The sequence below is a fragment of the Galeopterus variegatus genome, unplaced genomic scaffold (assembly GCF_000696425.1).
Source record: "Galeopterus variegatus unplaced genomic scaffold, G_variegatus-3.0.2 Scaffold2845, whole genome shotgun sequence".
Classification (NCBI taxonomy): Eukaryota; Metazoa; Chordata; class Mammalia; order Dermoptera; family Cynocephalidae; genus Galeopterus; species Galeopterus variegatus.
Genome location: NW_007728956.1, coordinates 245,113 through 255,781, shown reverse-complemented (window position 1 = coordinate 255,781; position 10,669 = coordinate 245,113). Strand labels below are relative to the sequence as shown.

General features: G+C 35.9%; 1 protein-coding gene across 1 annotated transcript in view; it reads right to left on the bottom strand.

Annotated features, from left to right (window-relative positions):
- The window catches only part of GPR89B (G protein-coupled receptor 89B), a 27,278-nt gene that overhangs the window by 7,930 nt on the left and 8,679 nt on the right, over positions 1–10,669 (bottom strand). The window contains exons 2-5 of the mRNA XM_008583175.1: positions 8,859–8,918; positions 7,741–7,844; positions 3,559–3,665; positions 3,033–3,134 (exon numbers count right to left, since the gene is read on the bottom strand). Of these exons, the coding sequence (XP_008581397.1) occupies positions 3,033–3,134; positions 3,559–3,665; positions 7,741–7,844; positions 8,859–8,918 (373 nt within the window). The remainder of the gene's footprint in view (positions 1–3,032; positions 3,135–3,558; positions 3,666–7,740; positions 7,845–8,858; positions 8,919–10,669) is intronic.

Sequence of the window (10,669 nt, the reverse complement as noted above, 5' to 3'; positions counted from 1 at the left end):
CATGTCTTATTGATCTTTGTTTTCCTTACTGCCTGGCACATAGAAGACGTTCAACAAATGTTTGTTGAATGTGGGTACATAATATCACTCAATAATAACTGGAAAAATGCCCCCTCTACTTTTATTCCCTTTAATGTGGTGTTTTTTTAAAAATATCGTTTTTCTGGTTTTGAAGTATTTTGGAGATACTCAGCATTTCTGTAAAGTAAGAGTCAGTCATTATTATCCTTGTTTATCAGTTAATGAATGGAAATTCGGATGAATAAGATGACTTGCAGAAGACCATCTCACCTTTGCCATCTGCTCACACAGATTCCTTTTAGCTTTCTATGCTTTCTTAGGTTGGTAGGACAGTCCTGGGAAAGCTCTGAGAAGGCAGCACAAGCTGGCTGCTTCTTGGTTACTGCCTAAACTTTTCTTCTTACTTACTTCTCTTAGAGGGTTAAATAAATTCAGACACCTGAACATTCAGACGTAAAACTGAAATGCTATTTATTGGAGGGAGAAGAAAAGACTAAAACCAAAACCATCTCCTTAGTTTTCCCCCTCAGTATTCTTTTCAGAATATTTCCACAGAATTTAGAAAAGGGATAGATGAAAGTTACTATAGACATAATGTTCTTCATCCTCCCTCTGGCACGGCCTGGCTGCACTGGTCATGTGAGCTGACTGCTCAGAAGAAGAAAGGTGGAGAAAAGTGTCAGTCAGATCTTTGTACTGAGCTTGTGCTGGCACTGTCAGCATCCCTGGGGGCATTTTATAACTCTTCTCCCTGACTTCTAACATTGCAAATAAATTTGTCTCTCTTTGGGTATATCTGAAGTAGGTTTATATGAAAGCTGTACTATCAGGGCTTTCTACTTCAAATCTTTCCCTACACTGTCATGAGCATGCTGATTACATTAGCAAATCCTAAATTCCTATCCATAGTGTAAAATTCTTGAACTCATCTACCACCTTGGAGAGACTCAATTTTTTTCCCCCACTCACTGATTCAATAAACATGTATTAAACACTTGTTGTACGCTAGGTTTCACACTACGCACGCACTAGGGATACAAAGACAAATAGGATGTAGTTTCTGATCTTAGGGAACCCACAGGTTAATGAGGAAGTCAGAAAAGGAAACATGTAATTATAAGTTTTATAGGTGATACTTGTATAAGTACGTTGAAGTGGGAGCAATTAATATCTCCTAATGATGGCCAGGAAAATCTTCTTAGATGAATTGACAAGTGTTAAATCTTGAAAGAGTAAGTAAGTATTTTCCAGGTGGACAAGGGGTGAAAATTGTCCAGGCTGACAGAACAGTTCTAGAAACTTCAAGTAATTTAGTAAGACTGGAGAACAGAACACAGAGAAAGAAAGCAGTAGCCAGGCCACGGAAGGTCTTATATGTCATGTTAAGCATTTGAATGTTTTCGGTACACTAGTGTTATCTTTTCTGTCTTCTTCAATATTATTTGAAATTTTAAAACAGCTATTTTTATTTTTCAAATATACAGTTATTTATGAGGTTGCATATGCTTTTTAAAACTACACGTTTCCTCTCACCCAAATGCAGGAGAGTCTCATAACCTCTCTACCCCGGAAATCCCTTACAGGCAATAAGTACAGGAAGGATACATGGGAGGTATGGCAGATCCTAAACAGTGGTTCATTCAACATTCATTCCAATCCTTTTCTAGCATTTCTTTTTGTACTAGAGATTTTCCCAGACTTCCTTGAAGCCAAGGATCCAAATGTTAGCTAGATTTCACCAAAAACCCATGTCCATGTGAGGCCTCAAATGTAGAAGTGAACAATATAGGGGTGGAGACAGCACTTAAGAGCTGGAATAGCTGCAGCAGTTGGGACAGGGACTGTTGGGTCCCTGACGTCACAGGTCGAGTGGCAGGTGACAATTTCTAGTTCAGTACTGTGGCACAGTTGGGTGTTTCTCTCTACTATGCAGCATTTAAGCTTGGCGTCCCTGCTTTCCTAGAAAGTCTATACATTGCCTGATACCCTGCAATAAAACAATTTCTGCTTTAAACTAGTTAGATTCTGTTTTCTGCAATAAGAACCCTGATAGATACAGCAAGATAGTGAATGAACAGATACACATATTCTTAAAAAGTTCCAGTATGAAAGCTCCAGTATATTTATTATAGTTGGGGTCTCTAATCTTTTTAGATAGATTCACATATATTTCTGCAATAGTTCTGCAAGGACTTGTTAGCCGAGGGATTTTGTTCATTGTTGCTAGCTTAGAAACTATAGCTCTGCCCAATTTCTTGTATTTAAAATGAACTTTTTTTTTTTCCTTTTTGTCTTTTTTACTGACCGGTAACGGGATCGCAACCCTCGGTGTCGCGCCCGTACCGGGGACCGGCAACGGGATCGCAACCCTCGGTGTTGCACCCGTACCGCGCTCAGCCAGTGAGCGGGAACCGGTCTCCACAGGGGATCCGAACCCTCGGCGGGAGCACCGCCGCACTCCCAAGCAGCGCACTCTCCAGTGCGCCACCGGGCCGGCCCTAAAATGAACTTTTTTGTGAGAAGAGAGACATTGATTCTTGGAAAGCTTTTCTTTACCTACTAATCGCGCATGTTTTATGTTACCTCTTTTTCCAAACATGCATACACTCCCTAAAGACAATCTTTATCATCACTTGAGCAGTGGCTATTTACCTTTTGGGTCACTGGCCCCTTTGGAAATCTGATAAAAGCTATTGATAACTCACCTCCAAATACACATACAAATATATTCCCATAATTCTGTATACAATATTGGGAGATTTAAGTTAAGGGCACGTTTTTCTGTCCCTTACACTCTTGAAGTTTATTCACTAAACCAAAGTGAAAAACTCCTACTGTTTCAAAACCAGCTTGTGACACCTCTTAGGATGAAGGAGAAAATCTGGCTCAAAACCAGAAAATTTTTAGAGAAATAACTTGCTATACTTCCCACAATGAGAAGTTTTAAAAATTATTTTTTTCTCAAAATTAAATAATCCTTTGTCCCCTCTTTCCCCTAAATATGCACTCACCATGTTTTGGGCTGAGAATGGGAAAAGGATCTCCTAGTTTCCAGAAGAAATACATAAAGGTCAACCATAAGAGACAGGAAAAAAGCAGTCGCTGTTTATGCACTAAGACAGAAGAAATAAGACTGTTAAGGAAAAGAGGTATATGTTAAAGAGCTTGCTCTACTTAAAAATATGAGATCATGCTAATTAATGTTTGGCTGGCTTGTTCACTTGGTAAATGAGTGATGGAATAACACAATTTTAGTGAAAGCATCCTTACCACCATAACAGAAATTTGGCTGAAATTAAAATGTGGGTTAAGTTAAAGGAGACATTAATAAGTAGAAACAGAATAAAGCAGGACAAATAACCTAATCATTCATTCAATATTTATTTTGTGCCAACCTTTTAAAGATGCTGTATGTAAGATATCCTCAAATAGCAGTAGCTACTGAAAGTTAATGTAGAAACGAAGCTGTCTAAAACCTCAATCCCCAAGAATACCCATCTCAATCCATGTGCTCATATGTAAGGGTAAAATACTCACATAGTCGGATATTGCTCACGATAAAATAGCCAATGTAAAAAGGCACCATGAAAACCAGGATCAGCAGAATTACACACAGGTTCATTTTCCAGTGAAAATAACGGGAGCTGAAATAATTGTCAAAGAATATGACTGGAAGGGGGAGAGGGCAGCAACTTTCATTCTCTTTAGTCTTCCAGAGGAACTCTTGCTCTTTTGCACTCAATACTGAATACGTCTCATCTAATTAGACAACGAGGCTGCTACTATCATCTAATTTGTAGAAACTAAAAAATACAAATTTCTGAAAGTTATAAATGATCATCTTAACCTCCTTAGAATTTTACTTATTAAAATAAGAATGTTAATGCTTTAGCTATATTCATAGGCAATGTATGCCATAACATATATCAACATATACCATTACTGGTATAATAACTATTGTTTCATTCACCATTAGGAATCTTACTGCAATATAAGAATTAAAGGAAAATAAATCATAATAGTAACATAGGCTATAAAGACTCAGAAATACTTCTTTTGTACCCTTGATATAATAAAACATCTGATTTGCATGACTACTTTTTTTTACTGTTTATAAAATGCATTTATTAAAATTTTTTAGCACTTTTACCTTTCATAAGTTTTACCCATTTAAAGTGTACAATCCAATGGTTTTTAATATATTCAGAGTTGTGAAGTCATCACCACAATCAATTTTAGAATATTTTTATTACTCCATAAAGAAACACTGCACTCATTAGCAGTTACTCCCCATTTCTCCCCAACCTCCCCAGCCCTAGGAAATCAACAATGCACTTTCTGTTTGTATGAATTTTGCCTATTCTGGACATTTCATATAAATGGAGTCATATACTATAGTCTTTTGTAACTGGCTTCACTCACTTAGTATGTTTGCAAGGTTCATCCATGTTGTAGTATCTATCAATAATTCATTCCTTTTTACGGTTAAATAATATTCATCTGTTGTATGGATATACCACATTTTGTTTATCCATTCATTAGGTGATATACATTTGGGTTGTTTTAACTTTTACCCATTATAAATAGCAATGCTATTAACATTTGTGTACAAGTTTTGGTGTGGACATATGTATCATTTCTCTTCAGGTAGAAATGGAGTGGAATTGCCAGGTCATATGATAAATCTATATTTAATCTTTTGAGGCACTGCCACTATTTCCCAACATGGTTGCATCATTTTACATTTTCCCCAACAGTGTATGAAGATTCCAGTTTCTCAGTCTTGTCAACACTTGTTACTGTCTGTCTTTTTGGTTATAGCCATCCTAGTAGGAGTGAAGTGTATCTCACTGTGGTTTTGATTTGCATTTCCCTGATGGCTGATGATGATGATGAGCATCTTTTAATGTGTTGATCAGTCATTTGTCTATCATCTTTGGAGAAATGTCTATTCAGATCCATTTTTTAGTTTTGTTTTCTTTTTATTATTGAATTGTAAGAGCTCTTCATATATTTTAGATACAAGTCCTTTATTAGACAAGTGATCTACAAAAAATTTCTTCCATTCTTGGGATGTCTGTTTACTTTCTTGATGGTGTCCTCTGTATTGAATGATTTTAAACTTACTTAGGCCTTGTTTCAAAAAGAGTTAAGCAGTTAAGTGACTTATAATGATATCTGAAATACAAGATGATGAAATAAATAAGGAAATATGAAAGGAAGGAACAACAATGGTAAAAGATAGGCAAAATATTGGGCCAGGCCTGATGGCTATTATGAAATAGAGTTCTTAAAAAAAAAAAGAATAGAATTCTAGAAACTTATTATAGGTAGATTATAAATTTAGCTTTAAGCTTCCTAAGGGTCAATGTGGAACAGAAAATTTGATCAGTTAGATAAAATCATAGTGTCTGTAAGAAAACAATAAACCAATTGCTCAAAGGAAGTATAACTATTTCTGATTTATTACTACTGAGTTATTACCAAGACTACAATGAAATTTCTGCAAAGATTTCATAAAGAAGAAAACATGAGGGCAATTAACAATGTGCCCAACAACATCCTTTCAACAGACATATCAATGAGTTTCATAGGGCTGTTTCTTATTGTTCCCCTCGTACAGATTGCAGGCATCATAAAATAAAAAGCCATTTAGTAAAGGCTACCCTACAGGAAGCCAATACCATTTAGCTTAGATATATTGACAGCTTTTTGCTCATCTGGATTAACTCACTTTAGAGCATCTAGAGAATTAAACAAGTTGTACATCCTCCAGGCAATCCTACATAGTATTTCAGCTAAGCTTCTGAAAGACACTGGGAGGCAGTGGGTTTGAAATGACAAGTGTAACCCATACTGTCAGTTAAAAGTGAACCACATGTTTTAGCTAGTCTTTTGAGCTGAAGGTAAAGTAATATTCTTCTTGAAAAAATTAAGGATCTTAAAAAGATTATTTGTTTGAATAGGAGGCCATACAACCTCAGCTCGGAGGTAAGTCAAAGGAATACCTTTGGTCAGGGGTAAGATTCTCTTTTGAAAACTATTCTGAATCCAGTCAATGTACACATATATACTTCTGTTCCTAGTTGGGCCAAATGTTAGCATAAAAATTAGGTGTAACTGAAGACATGTCTCACCCTAAACAAACCTTATCCCCCCAAAAAACACCCAAAGAAGAACCAGATTTTAGCAATGCTACTTCCTAAAGTCTTAAAGATAAACTACTTAAGAAATTTAAGAAATACACACCACAGTATGATGTTTCTTACTATATGAGATTAATTATAAGTTAAAAGTTGGGGGACATCATCTACCAAAAACAACACTATGGTTGTAGAATATTTGAGTCATAGTCCTTCCTATCAGTATTTAGATCAGTGGTCAACAAATTATGGCCTCGTAGCCACCTGTTTTTACAAATGAAGTTTTACTGAAGCATACCCATGCCCATTTGTTTACATATTGCCTACAGTTGCTTTCGCTCCACAACTGCAGAGCTGAGTAGTTGCCATGGAAACCGTATAGGCCAGAAACCTAAAATATTAACTATCTGGCCCTTTACAGAAAAAAGTTTGCCAACCTCTGCTTAGATAGCCATGAAACATCCAGGGTGTGATAATAAAATTTAATAGCCAGCATGTAAGTTAACACTTGCAGATTCTCTTTACTCATAAAATCTATATCTGGCTCATCTAAAAAAAAAGTTGGGATTATTAAAGAACAAGTTTAAAAGTAGGAGAGTCAGAACATATTCCTGTTTTACTATACTACACGTTATTAATTCATCTATCAAGAGGCCATAATTATCAAGTCTGATTCTCTTTCTCTAATTTTCACTTTTCAACATTTTGTGATTAACCATCTCTACTGTAAGGGTTTTTTTTTTTTTTAATTTTAATTTTTTTCCAACTGATTATCAAAAACAGGTTTGAGAGTACAGTCTCTCTTTAAGTCTCAAGTGTCAGGGGTCTACAATGATCTTATACAGTTTAACTCAGCCCTGATTACTGACTACAGAGTGAAAGGCCACTATATTCTTAAAATTCTTCCATTTGGTAATAAGAAAGTACAGCAAAAGTCTATATAACATAGCTGATGAACTCCATAGACAAATACTGACCTAAAATTACTCAAGCTTGAAGCTTAACAAGTAAGAAGTATTTTAGATAGACTGCCTAATTAACAGGTCTGTTATTTGGAGGACAGTACAAAATTACTTTTAAAAAATGTTTTAAAAAACACTCTAAATTTAAACTTGACCATGCCTGTAAAATCAATAAAGTAACTAAGTTAGTAAGAACTGGAGTTTAGTCTTCAGAGAGGTCCTTAAATAGCTCTGAGGAATTCTCATTTTTTCAGGTAGAGACTTTCAATCAGCAGAACAATGTGAAGGGCCATTACTGGGATTCAGTCAGAAAATACCCCGAGAAAAATAAAGCTTCTAGAAGTGAAGTCCAGGTACCCAAGCTCTCACAGCTTCACTCTCAATGAGTTCTTCAGAGCTAATAGTGAGACTTTTTTTTCCCTGGTATCTCATGATCTTTGCTAAACCAGTTACTAGGTGGCCAGGACCCATATTTGCTGTGATCCTTGCAGTTACTGAGACTAAAGTATATATGTGATAGATTTTTTCAGCTATAAGATCCAGGTAACTCTTCCACCATAAAGAAAGTAGCAAAGAACTCTTCAAGAGGTGAGTTTTTTAGTACTCTTGCTTACCTGCTATTCAACACTCCTAATATTTCAAAGATGATGAGCTCAAACATGGTGCAAGAAAACGCAAAAGTCACAGAGAAAATCACCTGTACAACGTACTGACGCACCTGTTAAAAGCCAAACAGAGACTAGAAGTCATTTCCTTGTTTCAAATATTGAATTGATAATCTCCTTCTAGTTACAAGTCAGAAAAGTTATTTGGAAGAAATAGTTAAGTTATTGGAAACAGGACTGCAACTGTAACTCGACTGGAGCTAAAGACATAGATCAAAGTAGGTAGCACTTTTGAGTCATGGGTCACTATTACCAACATCCTCTTGTAATGAAGAACTTAAAGCAAAAGAAGAAGAAATGACAGGGTCAGAAGTGGCACTTAGAATTCCTGATGCACATTCACTGAAAAAATGACAGATTTGCACATAATGGCTAATGCCAAAAGGGGTTCTTCAATACTGCAGATCTTGAGTTAGTTCTGGAACCTCCCCTGTGAAGCCTTAAAGTATTGAGCAGAACAGAATCTCCAAAATCCTGGACTCTTTCAGACAGCGACCCAAACTCCCCAGGGAAGTTTAATGGAGAACATTGAGAAATGACCAAAAAGTCGTCCATAACCACTGACCTTATATTACTAAACGAGCAGGATTAATTAGGAAATGTCCAGTCCAGGTGGTGATTTTCTGAATCTAAGGCTTTAAGATAAGAACCAGACAAGCCTTGGGATTTTGGTATTAACTTAGAATGTAAGATTGGTAATTCAGGGATAGACAGACAAACAAAAAGGAACACTTATGAGACATTATAAATAAAATTCAGAAAAAAAAAATTAAATTAAATTCTCTCCAAAGAATAACTATCTGCTATTGGTGCATATCCTGATATGACTAAGGTATGACATTCTCTGCTCCCAGCTTCTGAGCTATACATGACTTGCCTTTCTTCCCTCTTTTAAATCAACTAAACCTAATATTCTTCAATTTAATGGTTATACGGTACTCATTTGGCAAAAGCTTCCTGTCACAGAAATGAACATAACCTTTCTTTAAAGGAGGCCCATTTCTTGTCCCATTTTAAAACAATCTAAGTTCATCTAGTATAAGCATAACACAATGATTTACTCTCACCTCGTAGTCCTTAAACAATTGGCGCATGAAGAAAAGCCATCCAAATCCAAAAAAAAGTATCTGGAGGAGAAAGAAGACAGAATGTCAATATAGATCTTCTTTTGAGAAATGCCTTATACAGACTATTTTATGACAAAAGATCTGCTAACTAGAGTTAACTTATTTCAGAGATTAAAGATGAGATTCTCTCTTGTAAGGTCTACTTATTAAAGCTCATAACACTGGAAGTAGATGTTTAAATGCTCTTTGATTTTTGACATTATCCATGTTATAAAACATGTTTTAAGTTAGACAAAAATGGAAATATGTATATATTTTCCTGTAATCTTATGATAATCATCTTATGAGCCAGAGAAGGTAGCACATAGAAAAGGAGTCAGTGAAACTTGCTTCTTATAGATGATCTGTTGAAAGTGTTTTTTTAAAAATTAAAAACTTCAGGGGAAAGGAGTCGAAACAAAAAAAATAGGGGAGTAGTAGAAAGACTAATATTTTTAATATGTGTTTCCTTCAGAGAGATTTTTAGATTCTCAGCCATCCTGCCTAATCTATATAAAGTGGTTTCCATCTCAGTGTAGAACCAAGAGCTTGCAGGATCACGCCTTTGTCAGTTTTATTTCAAACTGGCATTAGAGACAGTAGCCACATGATAGCTGACAAAGCTGGTTTGTTTTCCACTAGTAAACAGAAGCTTCTATATATACACACATACACACATACTCTGTGTCAGAGTTGTGTCAACTCCTCTTTTCTTCATATATTGGCTAGAAACTTCACGAATAAAATTCTTTCTGCCTTCCTACTGACTTTAGGAGCAAGTGTACTCTTCAGCACGGTTTAGCATACATAACTGCAGCCTCTTGTTATGCCTCTCCTGTCAACCAAAATCTTATCTTCAGCTACATGGAACTTCCTTTGGATTTTTAGACACACATTCTTTTATATCAAAACCTCTGCAGATGTTGTCTTCTGACAGGAACTTCTTTCCAGCCTCTCCCACTTATTCTATAGATCTTAACTTATATATTATTCCCTCTGGAAGGCCTCCTCTGTCCTCCCAAAGATAAATTGCTCTTTTTATATAATAATCCTATTCTACCCTGTACTTTCCTTATCAAAGCACTTACCACATGTTTTTGTAATGTCTAATTTAAATATTTTTTCATACATTAGATTATAAGCTCTATGAGGACAAGGACCATGTTCGTTTTGTTAACCTTTGTATCCTCAGCACCCAGCACAATGCTTGGCACACAACAGGCTCTCCATAAATGTTTGCTGAATGGCTAACATTTATGGAGAGTGAAAAGATGAAGTGAAAGATGGTTTATTCTTCAGCAACATTCAAACTCAAAATTCTTGTAATAAATTCTATGTACTGTGTTAGGTGCTAGAGATACAAAGATAAGTAAGATAGTCACTGCTCTCAGGGAGCTCACAATATAGTGGTGAAGACACAAATAATTATGATGTGTATATGCAATGATAGAGAAATGGACATGATACTGTAAAACAATATGAAAGAAGGAGACCAAACCAATCTGTAAGGGGTTAGGATAGATTTTCTGGAGAAGATAATACCTGAGCTGAAGGAGGTTTTAATTTGAGGTTAAAACCTCATATTGCATGCAAATTTTGGGCTTATATGCATTTTTCTAGAGAGGTTCCAAGGTATTCATCATCTCAAAGGTTTCTACCACTCCTAAAATATTAAAAGCCACTCTCTTACAGAATAAATAAGAATCAGGCAGGTAAAAGGCAGAGGTGATGGGGTTAGGACAGTGCTTTCCAGACTGCAAAGAGCATGAGGA